Source organism: Primulina tabacum, chromosome 8 (assembly GCF_025594145.1).
Source record: "Primulina tabacum isolate GXHZ01 chromosome 8, ASM2559414v2, whole genome shotgun sequence".
NCBI classification, from domain to species: domain Eukaryota; kingdom Viridiplantae; phylum Streptophyta; class Magnoliopsida; order Lamiales; family Gesneriaceae; genus Primulina; species Primulina tabacum.
Window position 1 is genome coordinate 1474949 of NC_134557.1, and position 14723 is coordinate 1489671.

The window sequence follows — 14723 nt, forward strand, 5'->3', positions numbered from 1 at the left end:
ACAAAATCTTAGTAAAATATAATGGATCAAAATATTTGTTGCTTCAACAACATTATCCGATCTCTATCAACATTACAAAACGAAAAATAAATACACAAGTAAATTTTATGTAAAGTTGGTGTATCATTTCGCTAGCTGCAGGAAGAGAGAGAATAATGGAGGAGTCCAGCAGCAATGGCGAATTGATTTTCATCCCATGGCCGGTGATGGGTCACGTCCAAATCGTCGAATTCGCCAATCTCATCATTGATCGGCAACATACGATTTCCCCGGGTACGTACACGATTTTAATATATCTTCACTTTTCCGTACTGTACACAACCTTCACTCGTACGTTTTACAGTCACAAGGAAACTCTCCGTGACAGTACTGCTTATGAAGCTGCCGGATTATGTGGACACCGTCAGCGCGGCTCCTTCCTAGACAAGCTCACTAATGATCCCTCTCCACGAGTCAACTTCTTCCACCTCCCTCCCACAGAGGCGGCGCCGGAGTGGAGCTCCAAAACGCGTGGATACTTCATCCACAACCTCGTCCTCAGCCAACGATCCAACGTCGCCGAATTCGTCCGCAGCTCGAACGCTGTCTCTGTGGTGGTAGACATGCTGTGCACGCCGATGATAGATGTAGCCGAGGAGTTCAATCTCCCGAGCTACGTGTTCTTCACTTCTCCGGCGAGTTTCCTGGGTGCTATGCTTCACTTTCAGGTCCTCCATGATGAGAAGAATCAAAATGTGTGCGAATTGAAGAACTCGGGATCTGATTTGCAGATCCCGAGCTTAGCGAACCCATTTCCGCCGGAAGCCCTTCCTCTTGTATTGGTGGAGAAGGAGTTGTGGCTGGACAGATTCCTTCACTATGCTCGTGATTATAGGAGAGCGAAGGGAATAATCATAAACACGTTTGCAGAGCTCGAATCTTTTGCCCTTGACTCGTTTTTGCAGGTTTCAGCCTACGGTCAATCCATGGCCTCGCCGATATTCCCGGTTGGGCCGATTCTAAATCGAACGCCGTCTTCAGATTCCCGGTCGTCGGAGATAATCCAATGGTTGGACGAGCAGCCGCCTAGGTCTGTGGTGTTGGTGTGCTTCGGCAGCCAGGGGAGTCTTCACGCAGACCAAGTGAAAGAACTAGCTCACGGCCTGGAACTCAGCGGGCACCGTTTCTTATGGGCTCTGCGCCGCCAATCCCCTAACGAGAAACAGGCAGTCTTCCCCAGCGAATACATCAGCCACGCCGAAGTACTCCCGGATGGATTCCTGGATCGTACATCTAGGATCGGGAAAGTGGTGGGGTGGGTGCCGCAGCTGGATGTTCTTTCACACGAGTCAGTTGGCTGGTTTGTGTCTCATTGCGGATGGAACTCGGTGCTGGAGAGCGTTTGGTGCGGGGTACCAATCGCAACATGGCCGCTGCACGCTGAGCAGCAGATGAATGCGTTCCAAGTGGCGAGGGATCTCGGATTGGGGGTGGAGATTGCTTTGAGTTCTCACGAGAGGTGCACGAATGGAGAGATGGTGAAACGGTTAGAAGTCGAAAGGCGAATAAGGGAGCTCATGGATGGTGAGAGCGAAGCCAGGAAGAGGATGAAGAAGATGAGCGAAAAGAGTAGGATTTGTGTGATGGAAGGTGGCTCTTCCTATATTCAATTGGGGAGGCTTATTACCAATTTTCTTCTTAATTGATTAAAACTGCCATATTTTTCTTATAATATATTTCATCCAAAAACAATTTTTTTGTAGGAAAACAGGACAAAATACCCATTACTGTGTTTCCAAAGCAAATTTTTTTTTAAAACAATAACGAAGCAAAAAATATACTTTCATCATTGTTCAGATGGCTAGCTAGTACGAAACTATAAATAATAATAATAATAAAAAAAACAAACAAACCGACCACAAAAAAACTGCAAAGAAAAGATAAGAGCAAAGCACCAAACAGAGCAAAAGCCTAATGATAGTGATTTAACTTAGCAAGGCGAGTGCTGGTTCAGTATCTGGTTCAGTGACTGGCAGATCATTTCTTCTCATCACTGTCGTAGTATTCTACATCATCATCTTCATAATAATAATATTCATCCTCGTCCTCGTCATAGTAATAATACTCATCCTTGTCCTCGTCGTAATAGAACTCATCCTCAACATCTTCATCGTCATCGCTACTTCTTTGCCCGTTTAGTAACAATCCCTGTCCCTGTTGGCTTAATTCTTGAATCCGGTCCCTAATGGCCGTTCCCTGAACACAAGTTTGGACCAATGTTGAAAGTGCATTTCAGTTGGACCTAGAATGTATGTGTATGTGTGAGTGTGAGTGTGAGTGTGAGTGTGAGTCTATATATGGCTTGGACCTAGAATGTATGTGTATGTGTGAGTGTGAGTGTGAGTGTGAGTGTGAGTCTATATATGGCTACTTGTATTCACCATTTTATGGCAGCCTTCCTCAAACATTTCGAGAAATCCAGCAACCCAACGATCTGCATTTTCGACCCAAATATTGCGATGTATGCCAGCTGTCTTTGCAACAGTTTGTATCTGCAAACAGGGATTTAAGCATATGGATTTAGAATTTAGGGTGCCAATTAACAGGATTTCAGGATCGAAGAGGTGGTGGTTGCATATACTATGGTAGATAGGACATGAAAATCAGCTACGTATGTAGCGTCATCAGCTACATCCTCGGGAAAAAGTAATTCTTCAAAAAAAAAAAATTAACAAATAGCTGACTCACTTCTGGTAAATGCCAAAAGCCTAAATTCTTAGGCTTCGCTTGAGCCAATACATGGGCATCCAGGTCAGAAGAAGTAAATTTATGCAAATGCAATAAACTTTACCTTCTCGCCCACTTTTTCTTGGTGTTCTTTGACTTTTTCTTGCAACTTCTTCAGTCTCATGTTCACCCTTAATCCCTTTTCCTGCGTGTTTTAGACAAATCTTAGTGGTGCAAGAGTTCTAGAAAATACAGATCATTGGAAATATCATAATCCATTCATTACAAGAGTAAAATAAGAATATCAGGAACACCATACCCTAACATAGCTAACATTGAGCTCCTTTCTTGTGTATCCACGATCCAAATTACGCAACACATATTGATTATAGTCTTTGACTATTCTCATTATAATGTCTGACGTTGAAATTCCTTCTGTCCTTTTAGTCTCTTTAAATCTTCCCACAGCTTTGACCTGTATCAAAAGTAGCATAATATATGGTATTCAAATGTCAACATAACGAAAAGAGAGGACAAAACCAACATTCACAGACAATAAATAAACTACAGCTGAAAATTATAAAATACAATGACAGGCTTACAAATTCATACACATCCTTTCCAGCTCCACTGGTATCTGCATAACTGTATAAAATCCGTGATAAGAATTAGAAGAGTTTAAACATGCGCTTCGTTGATAATTAGCATATATGACAAATCCAACCACTACGTAAAAAGAACAAATCAAATCAAATCAAAAGGGAAAACATAAAAAGTAAATAAGGTTTTACTTCCCACTAGCAGTTGCAGTGCATACTTAAGACCTCCTTGTGCATTTTGCGAACTCCGATAAAACCATACACAGAATAATTGGCTAGCGTGATTATCATTTACATAGTTTTTTATGTTTAATCTTCAGAAGTAGATCTCCACCCCCAAAAAGGGGTTCTCCTTCATCCTTCTCAGAAGTTCTTTTCACTACTTTACTGTAAAAATATTTTCATATAACAAACAAATTAAGTGATTGTTATTTTTACTCACTTTTCTTTACGAATCATAACGTGATCATAATAAAATATCAGCCATTACCAATCAAAATCAGCTATTAAAAACCATAGTATAACACCATCCCGGTATTTTTCTAAAAAAATTTGTCATGAAATTTTCAAGAACCAAAGACTAAGAGATCCTGAAGAACTTTTTCATCAACATGTAGTTTTAGGGTAAATCTGAAATTTTGTTTGATTGAATAAATATCAAACCACAATTGAAAAGGTTAATATACTTAAAAAGGCGAATAAAACCCGTTAAAGTATGACCTCAAAGAAAAGTTATGTTTTTATGGTTTAAAGCATGAAAGCCAAAGTCTCTGATTGCATATTGTTATATGATTCTCCTGAACCCTTATTTAGTTCGTTGTCGCTTAACATAATAAAGAAATGGAAAAAAGGATACAGCCACTATGAAAAGAAATATAGAACCCTCTGACTTACGGAAGAGCATCATGTGCCACATAGTCGATTTGGTGCTTGTCAAGAAACTCCTGGTTTATTACCCATGGGGCATCAGGGATAACCTCATCAACCCACCTGCCAAACAAAGAAGCCAGGTGTAACACTATCTGGTCCTCAAAATATTCATCAGGTAAGACAATGAAACTATTTTAACAATCCATATAGATATGAAACTAAAACAATTGATCATTTCCATCAACTCTCTCAGGTACAAAAAAAAAAAACTATTCTAGGCGAGAGATGAAAATTGATTCACCCCGACTTGTTCTCACATTGATAATGCTTAAAAATCATCAACAACCAATAGTTGCTAAACTGAATTAATGAAAAATAATGTCGTGACCGGACCAAAAGATCATCAAGAATCAGCTAAGAATGCATTAAGCCATTTCATGAAGAGGCAAACATACTTGCAATGGCGAAGCGATTCATAGCGCTCAGATTCGGTCATAACAGTCTTTCCCTTGTACTTATGAGTAGTCTCATCATTGCAACATCCAACCATCAAGTACGTATTTGAGAAGCTGCACATATACATGACCATCAAAATTCATTTCGCCATAGATGAAAACAAGGCTCGATGTGACTAAATTACGGAACTTGATGCGCGAATAAATCATAAACACAAAGAAAAGATAAATTCAAAGTACATATAATGTTTTAAAACGGATGGAAAAGGTACTCCACGTAGGTGCAAATGGAGGGAGACAGAAGCAGGTCCATGCGGACTATGAACAGGGAAATCAACCCTTAATTAAAAAGTAAATAAATAAACGTATGATTTCCCAAAAACAGGTAGCAGAATAGATCAGATCCATCATTCAAGAAAAGATATAATACTTCATTGATATAAAACCAAACGCCTAACAAACAATAAACAAAATTTCGATGATAGGTCATTTTAAAAACACAAAATAGCAAGAAACAAATATATAAATCTGACCCACAAAAATATATTAAACCAGTAAAGACATACGCAAGTTTGGCCTGTTCGAGAGCTCGAGCGTGGCCGAAATGGAAAAGATCGTAGATCCCATCGGCGTACACACGAACGTAGCGGTCGGACGAGGATGGAGGTTCCACGGAATTGCTGATACCAACGCCGCTCTCCCCCATCGCTCAGTCGTTGCCCTTCTCTCTCTCACTTGGTTCTTTTTCCAATGTATGTTTTCCTTGAATGAACACAGAAATATCTCCGACACGATCGACTTACTGTTTCCCAACAGGTGTCGGCCCCAATCGATTTGTGTGCCAAAATTTGACGAGTAAAAGTCGTTTGGTGTCCCACCTTGTCAAAAATAAATACTGAAATATTTTGACATAATAATTCAATATCTTATTTAACTTTTCAAGAACATATGGAACCGTAAATATACAAATAAAGTTTATGCATACAATTTTTCCTCACAGAGGATGTGGGTTCTGGCTGTGTTCGTTGCTATCCTCTTTAAACTTTATTAGTTTCTACACAGTCCTATTTCGGGTTACTATTTTCCAATCCTAGCACAAGTTTTAGGAATACGATAAGTACTTATTGGATTAATATTACGCGTTTATGCGAAATCTAATGTTAAAATTACTGATGACGTTCTTCAAATATCAAATTCAGGCACTTCTACTTATGATTTGGTTATTGATGGATTGTAAACTTTTATCAAGTGTTTTTAAAATCGAGCAGGAGACCAAGCCTATAAATTGTTTTAGCCGTCAAAACTAATCAAAATCAATCCGACTAGTTCAACTAATTTTTAAAAAAATTATTATTATTTCTTGTTTCTTTAAAAAAATTATTTCTTATATTTAACTTTAACATTTTATTTTTGGGTTATACATACGCTATATTTGGATTTTGAACTTTGTTAAAAATATTATTTCAATAATATTGAAACTATTTTGATTTTTTTTTTCAAAAATATTGATATTGTTATATTTGATTATATTTATGTTGTATAGATTTTAAATATTGATAAATATTTATTATTATTTATATGTACATTTAAAATTTTTAGAATTTAAATTCTATTATTTATCATATTATGTTATTATTTTATATAATATAACAATTTTCTGGTTTTTAATAGTTTTTTTTTAAATAGACTAATTCGATCACTGATGCTATCACAAAAATATTGATCTTATCATCTGACTTAGTTAACTGTAGTTTTGTTTTTGTTACTCCATGAGCGAATCAAATATATTAATCTTAATCAGTGTAACTAATTCTACTTCTGATAGAAGGAGTGGGCTGAGTCTTCTTCCTTCTCGATTTCTGATGTATTGTTGGTAGATTTGTGTTAATGAATTGAGTTCTTGTTATTATATATGTATATGTGTGTGTGTGTGTGTATATATATATATATATATAAACACTTCATAGCAGGTCATATCAGTTGGAATCCACGTTGGAATGATCTCACACCCCCACCAAAATTTCAGGCTGGAGTGACGTGTACCAGAAAAAGACACCAAAGTTCAGTGCGTAGATTATCCTTTTAATAAAATTCTGTCACCCAACCTTCTTCCCGGTGATACCACATCTTCTACCCGTTGGCCTCAATTTCAAGAAGAAATAGGAATAACGGGAGATTTCGAAGTATGATTTCTGCGCCGAGTATCTGTGCCCATTCTTCTTGCCTTGTGGTGAATCGTTTCAATGAATTCTCTTCCTCCGGAGTTACTTTTTCATCAGCCACTCTGCTTTCCAAGTTTAAGCCAAAAGGGTCTTCAATCAGGTACTCCCCAAAGCCTAATTTTGTTCTGTTACAAATATGGTGCAAGCCTTCTGATTTTTACTTCTCCAGCTATATCGTGGGCATAATTATGTTTCTTTGTTTTTTTTTTTTTTTGGCTTTGTAATTTTAGACATTTTGGAATTTGTATTACTTGAAAATCTGCAAAAATGAGTATTCGTAGTTTAATTTCAAGTTTGGATTGGATATACCCTGATAAAAAATGATGTCTTCAGCTGATTTCATCATAACCCCTTTTCTCATTCAATTTCGAAGCTCATGTTTTCCGTCTCAAATCATTTCTCTCTCTTTTTCACCAATGCCACATTGTATGAACACAGAGTCCCAATGTTGAGTTATGCTTGGATTTAAGGTGGATTTGGAGGCATATATTTCATTTTTTCCCCTAATATTCGAGGATTTGAGATGATTTTTTTTACCAGAGCTCAAATTAAATATAGTTGAACGAATTTAAGTCATAATTTGAAATTACAGGATACTTCAAGCCAAATTCGTTACCATTCGATTTGATGAATTCACTGATACTTCACTTGTGTTAATCGTAGGTGCCAAACTTCAACAAGTACCGATGAGCCCAAAACGACCAAAAAAATGAACTTATTAGACAATGCAAGCAACCTCCTTACTAATTTTTTGAGTGGAGGAAAGATTACATCGATGCCTGTAGCTGAAGGCGCAGTGTCTGATCTATTTGGGAAACCACTTTTCTTCTCCCTGTATGATTGGTTCTTGGAGGTGCTTCTTTTGTGAATTTATATATTTTTCATTATTCATTTACTTGTTTTCCGGTTTTTCTTATGGTACTATAGTCATTAAGACTCTCAAATACCCAAATATCTATTTTCTTCGGGGAATTAGTTAATTAGGAGTACATGTTTGCCTCTTTGGTAGTGATTATACTTCTAACACCTTGGGTATGGCAATATATATAGTTCCATAGAGTGATACTTCTTTTATCTCCTTCCTCTCTCTCTTTCTTTCAATTTTTTTATTTCATCAGTGATTCCCTTGATTACTGTTTATTTTCCGTCGGACACAGCATGGTTCAGTGTACAAGCTTGCCTTTGGACCAAAGGCTTTTGTTGTTGTCTCAGATCCCATTGTCGCAAGACACATTCTCCGTGAAAATGCATTTTCCTATGATAAGGTATCATTCGTTTTCACAATATGCTTCTCTTATTTTGTAGTGAATCTCTTTTTTTTTTTTGCCATATTTGTCATAGAAATGGAGTCAATGGAAATTTTGCCTGTTTTTTTTCTTTTCTTCATTTAGGTAATTTCATCTTCTACAGTTTATAATGTTCTATTTTTAATTTTTTAGCCACGAACGCTTCAAAGTTTTATGTTTTTAGTCAGTAAGAGGCTATCAAACATATATCTTCTGATAAATATTCCAGAGTGTAACAATATATAATGCATAGTGCTCTTATTGAAGCATATGGTAATAGGCAATTATCATAACATTATGTAGGGTGTTCTTGCTGATATATTGGAACCAATAATGGGAAAAGGACTCATACCTGCTGATCTTGACACTTGGAAACAGAGAAGAAGAGGTGAACTGTTAACAGTTAAATAAAAAAATACATTGATTTTATGCATTCTGTCTCTTATGTGGTAACACAAATCCCGCATTTTGTAATTTTCATGTTTATAATGCTATTTTCTCTAATCAATTGTTAAATGTTAACATTTCTCCTTCAACTTGATCAAATATTTACTTGTGCAGTAGCTTGGTTTTATTTTAATTGTAATTTCAAATGTTCTTATCAGACAGTTCATAACAAACTTCTGATCTTTGTGGAACCTTATATATGAATTTTGCTGTTTGACTTGTATTCTGAAAAACTATAATGATTCATTCTCGTGCATAAGGATTTTCTATTTCAGTTTTGAGTTGACTTTTCAGTTACTTGACCCTCGTTTTTGACAAAGAATTAACTGGAAAGTTCAACAGAACTGAATAATTTGGCTAATTTTCTGGTAGGGACGGTGAAGATGGTCAGGTTCTTGGAATAATTTTCTACATATACTAATTACATAGATGGAATGTTAATGGTGTTGCAGTTATTGCTCCTGGATTCCATGTACTATACCTGGAAGCCATGGTCAAAGTGTTTGGTGACTGCTCTGAGAGGATGACGGCTAAATTCGAGCAGCTCTTAAAAGCGGATGCTTCAAGAGGAGAGAAGACAATTGAACTGGACCTTGAATCCGAATTTTCTAGTTTGGCACTCGATATTATCGGGCTCGGTGTTTTTAATTACGACTTTGGATCTGTTACTAAGGAATCCCCTGTAATTAAGGTAGGAGTGGAGGTTCCCTTTAACTTTAATTGTTCATGTGATTCCTCCTTGAAGGTCTGCATCCTCGACAAAGTGTGCAGAGGGCCAAATTCTTATAATTGCTTTCATTTAGAGGGCAATAATCACCTCTGTGTTTCACTGAAAATATTTGTTCTATAAAATCATATAAAAATGTTATCATAATATTAAGAATTTCAAATCGTTTTCTAATTTGATTGATATATGGCATGAGCATCTCATGATTATATAAAACTTATGCCATGTGCTGCTCCGCATGCACAAAAACACCATGGCTTCATTTATGAGTGATTTGTTATCTATATATTGTTTTGCAATATTTTCTGTAAAGTAGCAATCACATTGTGATTCAAGTATTGTTGTCATTGGGTGGTTGATCTTTCTGGGCAGGCTGTATGAGACCAATGTCCATAAAATTGAAGTTTTCCTCTCTTTGCATCAATTATCTTTTATCAAGTACTGTAATTCTCTTCTGCACAGTCTTTTACTTTTTCTGAATTACATGCATTATACGCTTGGATCTGCCTTCCTTTCATCCCTTGCTGATTAATTGCCAATTAGTAATATTTGTTGTTCTACATTTACTTGCAGGCTGTATATGGTACACTTTTTGAAGCTGAGCATCGGTCTACATTTTACTTTCCTTACTGGAAAATTCCGTTGGCCAAATTGTTGGTTCCTCGGCAACGAAAGTTTCAGAATGACCTCAAATATATCAATGACTGTCTCGATGATTTGATAAAAAATGCAAAAGAGACCAGAGAGGTGAGACAATGTACAGCTGAATTGCCATGGTAGTATATGTAGATCATGCTATCATAATGAAAGTTGTTTTTGATTGATCTGTCCCAAGAGCCATATTTCTAATTTTTTAAATGTGGTGGCAGCGTACGTCGGCTATATTCAAGTTTTATATTATATGTTATACTTGAAACTTAAGAGTTGCATAATGATCACAAAAGTATTGGCAAAATAAGGACTACCTGTTTATTTCTGGCATGTCGAATGATGCAATGTATCTGTATTATATTCGTGGTTATTAAACAGGATATAAAACGTCAAAGGTAAGCATTGTTTGTGAAATGACTGGACTTCTAGACGAGCCTAGTAAAAATGAGAAGTTATTTTACGAGTGACATGCCACAATGATACTTGAAAAATACTCGTGTCAAGTAGCTGTTGTATCGTAAATTCATAGCCGTACATTTTCTGTTTGAATTTATATTTTCTCAAAGAGTGCTTATTTTCTTTTCATTTTGTTGTAGGAAGCTGATGTTGAGAAATTGCAACAAAGAGACTACTTAAATCTCAAGGTATCCAATAATGTTATTTCATCCGTTTTGTACTTTGAAAAACTGGTATGCCTATTTATATCTTAGAAGACCTAGAAAAGTGAATTTGTGACACCGTAACTGAAAAAGTTTGCAGGATGCTAGTCTCTTGCGTTTTTTGGTTGACATGAGAGGTGTAGATGCCGATGATCGCCAGGTAAAGAATCAGACACGTATGATCTCTGTCTTTCATCGCTGTTTCACATGAAAGTTTGGTGGGTTTTTGTATGCTGGATGGCATACAGTTCATTGAGAATTCTCTGATCAGACTTATCCGCTTCCCATCTTACAATATGCCGCACTTTAACTTGAGATTTTACTCAAAAAAATGATGATGTTTCTTTTTTCTTCTTCTCCGCCGAATAGCTGAGAGACGACCTAATGACAATGCTTATAGCTGGACATGAAACAACTGCTGCTGTCCTTACCTGGGCAGTTTTCCTTCTTGCCCAAGTACGATTGATTCAATCCGACAATCACAAAGTTTCATGAATATTGTGAATGATGATTGCAAATTTATCGTGTATAATGCAGCATCCCTCCAAATTGAGGAAAGCACAAGAGGAGATTGATTCTGTGCTTGGAGAAGGGAGAACAACATTTGAATCGATTAAAAAATTGGAGTAGGTTAAAGAAAAATTTTGAACTACAATTTGAAGTCACCCCCATTCTTTCTCATTATCATTTTTATACTAATGCAAACAGCTTATTCGTTCAGGTACTTGCGACTTATTGTTGTAGAGGCTTTACGTTTGTATCCACAACCTCCATTGCTGATTAGACGTTCTCTCGAGTCAGATCAATTACCGAGTATTTATTTTGTTGCCTATAACTTTGTAAAGGATGAGTGACAACTGACATGGTTTCTATACCACAAAATGAAATGAAACTCAACATCAATGTTGAAGTTCTCATCCATCGATACTCCTATAAACTAAACATTCACCTTATCTAACATAATATAACGTGTTCGAGCTCCTGTATTGGTTGAAATGAAGCTCACATTACTATCCAGTTTGAAAATTTTGAGAAGTGCGGTTATTATTGGTTATAAGCTTATAGCTCAGGCCCCCCATTCTGCAGAATGGAAAATGGGATTTTAACTTGGGTGATTCATTACGCAGGTGGTTATATGGGAAATAAAGATGGTTATGGGATACCAGCCGGCACTGATATATTCATTTCTGTAAGTCTATTTTCTGTAATAAACTTTTCAAACTTAATATCATCTCTTAGCATAACCAGTAGACAAACTCAAGCAGGGGCCCCACTGTTCGTGCTTTTAAATTTTTTTTTAATCAAAGGTCATTCATGTTCTTGACTGATAGAATAAGATTTTAAATGAGGGATACTGGCCATTAAGTCGAGCTCAGATTCATCATCTTCATAATCTGTTTCCGTGGGAACTCTTTGAACCAGGTATATAACCTCCATAGATCTCCATATTTTTGGGACAATCCCAATGAATTCGAGCCTGAAAGATTTCGAGTTCAAAAGGCCAGCCAGGGCATCGAAGGTTGGTCTGGTTTTGATCCTTCTCGTAGCCCAGGAGCACTGTATCCAAATGAGGTACTCATTCCAACACTTGACTCACTCAAGTTCAACGTTTATCATGTTCTTGACCATGATTTTCATCAGATCATATCGGATTTCGCTTTCTTGCCTTTCGGTGGAGGGCCAAGAAAATGTGTTGGCGACCAGTTTGCTCTCATGGAGTCGACTGTAGCTTTGGCAATGTTACTTCAGAAGTTTGATGTAGAGTTAAAAGGATCTCCAGACGATGTAGAGCTAGTTACAGGAGCAACCATTCACACCAAAACTGGATTGTGGTGTCGTCTAAAGAAGAGGTCTAATGTTCATTGCTAGTTCTTGTAGAATTTACAGCCTTAGCATTGAAAATATATCATGTAAACAAAATTTTAAAATTTCAGAAGACAGATGGGTCGAGCATAGTCTATCATGTATTCATGTTGATGAAAAATATGTTTCATTCCAATTTGTTTTTATTTTAAAAAAAAAATCAATTCATGCTTTTCTTTTTTTGAAATATAACATGTTTTTATATTTCAATAATATGAAACTTCATATATGTATTAGAAATTTATACTTTTAGGCATACGACTAATGAATTTTATACAAATTAGAATAGTAAAAAAATACAAAAAGTTTGCAGGATGCTAGTCTCTTGCGTTTTTTGGTTGACATGAGAGGTGTAGATGCCGATGATCGCCAGGTAAAGAATCAGACACGTATGATCTCTGTCTTTCATCGCTGTTTCACATGAAAGTTTGGTGGGTTTTTGTATGCTGGATGGCATACAGTTCATTGAGAATTCTCTGATCAGACTTATCCGCTTCCCATCTTACAATATGCCGCACTTTAACTTGAGATTTTACTCAAAAAAATGATGATGTTTCTTTTTTCTTCTTCTCCGCCGAATAGCTGAGAGACGACCTAATGACAATGCTTATAGCTGGACATGAAACAACTGCTGCTGTCCTTACCTGGGCAGTTTTCCTTCTTGCCCAAGTACGATTGATTCAATCCGACAATCACAAAGTTTCATGAATATTGTGAATGATGATTGCAAATTTATCGTGTATAATGCAGCATCCCTCCAAATTGAGGAAAGCACAAGAGGAGATTGATTCTGTGCTTGGAGAAGGGAGAACAACATTTGAATCGATTAAAAAATTGGAGTAGGTTAAAGAAAAATTTTGAACTACAATTTGAAGTCACCCCCATTCTTTCTCATTATCATTTTTATACTAATGCAAACAGCTTATTCGTTCAGGTACTTGCGACTTATTGTTGTAGAGGCTTTACGTTTGTATCCACAACCTCCATTGCTGATTAGACGTTCTCTCGAGTCAGATCAATTACCGAGTATTTATTTTGTTGCCTATAACTTTGTAAAGGATGAGTGACAACTGACATGGTTTCTATACCACAAAATGAAATGAAACTCAACATCAATGTTGAAGTTCTCATCCATCGATACTCCTATAAACTAAACATTCACCTTATCTAACATAATATAACGTGTTCGAGCTCCTGTATTGGTTGAAATGAAGCTCACATTACTATCCAGTTTGAAAATTTTGAGAAGTGCGGTTATTATTGGTTATAAGCTTATAGCTCAGGCCCCCCATTCTGCAGAATGGAAAATGGGATTTTAACTTGGGTGATTCATTACGCAGGTGGTTATATGGGAAATAAAGATGGTTATGGGATACCAGCCGGCACTGATATATTCATTTCTGTAAGTCTATTTTCTGTAATAAACTTTTCAAACTTAATATCATCTCTTAGCATAACCAGTAGACAAACTCAAGCAGGGGCCCCACTGTTCGTGCTTTTAAATTTTTTTTAATCAAAGGTCATTCATGTTCTTGACTGATAGAATAAGATTTTAAATGAGGGATACTGGCCATTAAGTCGAGCTCAGATTCATCATCTTCATAATCTGTTTCCGTGGGAACTCTTTGAACCAGGTATATAACCTCCATAGATCTCCATATTTTTGGGACAATCCCAATGAATTCGAGCCTGAAAGATTTCGAGTTCAAAAGGCCAGCCAGGGCATCGAAGGTTGGTCTGGTTTTGATCCTTCTCGTAGCCCAGGAGCACTGTATCCAAATGAGGTACTCATTCCAACACTTGACTCACTCAAGTTCAACGTTTATCATGTTCTTGACCATGATTTTCATCAGATCATATCGGATTTCGCTTTCTTGCCTTTCGGTGGAGGGCCAAGAAAATGTGTTGGCGACCAGTTTGCTCTCATGGAGTCGACTGTAGCTTTGGCAATGTTACTTCAGAAGTTTGATGTAGAGTTAAAAGGATCTCCAGACGATGTAGAGCTAGTTACAGGAGCAACCATTCACACCAAAACTGGATTGTGGTGTCGTCTAAAGAAGAGGTCTAATGTTCATTGCTAGTTCTTGTAGAATTTACAGCCTTAGCATTGAAAATATATCATGTAAACAAAATTTTAAAATTTCAGAAGACAGATGGGTCGAGCATAGTCTATCATGTATTCATGTTGATGAAAAATATGTTTCATTCCAATTTGTTTTTATTTAAAAAAAAATCAAT

The 14723-nt window shown here is 36.7% G+C and overlaps 3 protein-coding genes and 1 pseudogene across 3 annotated transcripts; 3 read left to right on the top strand and 1 right to left on the bottom strand.

Annotated features, from left to right (window-relative positions):
• The first annotated feature begins 59 nt into the window (after positions 1–59).
• On the top strand, positions 60–1691 carry LOC142552756 (anthocyanidin 3-O-glucosyltransferase 2-like; annotated as a pseudogene).
• Positions 1692–1767: 76 nt separating this feature from the next.
• Positions 1768–5487, bottom strand: LOC142552757 (choline-phosphate cytidylyltransferase 2-like). Its single transcript, XM_075662558.1, has 8 exons — positions 5197–5487; positions 4631–4744; positions 4200–4295; positions 3309–3351; positions 3026–3181; positions 2831–2911; positions 2421–2531; positions 1768–2235 (listed from the first exon to the last, which is right to left on the bottom strand). Exons 1-8 carry the CDS (start codon positions 5334–5336, stop codon positions 2017–2019), a joined length of 960 nt encoding a protein of 319 aa, XP_075518673.1. The 5' UTR covers positions 5337–5487; the 3' UTR covers positions 1768–2016.
• Positions 5488–6635: 1148 nt separating this feature from the next.
• Positions 6636–12605, top strand: LOC142552755 (cytochrome P450 97B2, chloroplastic). The gene is made up of 14 exons (XM_075662557.1): positions 6636–6952; positions 7516–7705; positions 8010–8117; positions 8442–8526; positions 9038–9276; positions 9886–10059; positions 10560–10607; positions 10723–10782; positions 10992–11078; positions 11160–11248; positions 11344–11435; positions 11750–11811; positions 12045–12194; positions 12264–12605. The coding sequence occupies exons 1-14, from the start codon at positions 6816–6818 to the stop codon at positions 12489–12491; spliced, it is 1749 nt and encodes a 582-aa protein (XP_075518672.1). The 5' UTR covers positions 6636–6815; the 3' UTR covers positions 12492–12605.
• Positions 12606–12791: 186 nt separating this feature from the next.
• Positions 12792–14685, top strand: LOC142554384 (cytochrome P450 97B2, chloroplastic-like). Its single transcript, XM_075665054.1, has 7 exons — positions 12792–12858; positions 13068–13154; positions 13236–13324; positions 13420–13511; positions 13826–13887; positions 14120–14269; positions 14339–14685. Exons 1-7 carry the CDS (start codon positions 12829–12831, stop codon positions 14564–14566), a joined length of 738 nt encoding a protein of 245 aa, XP_075521169.1. The 5' UTR covers positions 12792–12828; the 3' UTR covers positions 14567–14685.
• The last annotated feature ends 38 nt before the right edge of the window (positions 14686–14723 follow it).

Excerpts from the sequence above, each read along its gene's own strand:
- LOC142554384 (XM_075665054.1), top strand. The coding sequence starts at position 12,829 with ATGAGAGGTGTAGATGCCGATGATCGCCAG. Across the intron at positions 13,325-13,419 it reads GAATCGATTAAAAAATTGGA|GTACTTGCGACTTATTGTTG; the intron begins GTAGGTTAAAGA and ends TTATTCGTTCAG. Across the intron at positions 13,512-13,825 it reads CGAGTCAGATCAATTACCGA|GTGGTTATATGGGAAATAAA; the intron begins GTATTTATTTTG and ends TTCATTACGCAG.
- LOC142552755 (XM_075662557.1), top strand. The coding sequence starts at position 6,816 with ATGATTTCTGCGCCGAGTATCTGTGCCCATTCTTCTTGCCTTGTGGTG. Across the intron at positions 8,527-9,037 it reads TTGGAAACAGAGAAGAAGAG|TTATTGCTCCTGGATTCCAT; the intron begins GTGAACTGTTAA and ends ATGGTGTTGCAG. Across the intron at positions 11,079-11,159 it reads CAGTTTTCCTTCTTGCCCAA|CATCCCTCCAAATTGAGGAA; the intron begins GTACGATTGATT and ends TGTATAATGCAG.
- LOC142552757 (XM_075662558.1), bottom strand. The coding sequence starts at position 5,336 with ATGGGGGAGAGCGGCGTTGGTATCAGCAATTCCGTGGAACCTCCATCC. Across the intron at positions 4,296-4,630 it reads GAATCGCTTCGCCATTGCAA|GTGGGTTGATGAGGTTATCC; the intron begins GTATGTTTGCCT and ends TTTGTTTGGCAG. Across the intron at positions 2,236-2,420 it reads AGGAAGGCTGCCATAAAATG|GGAACGGCCATTAGGGACCG; the intron begins GTGAATACAAGT and ends ACTTGTGTTCAG.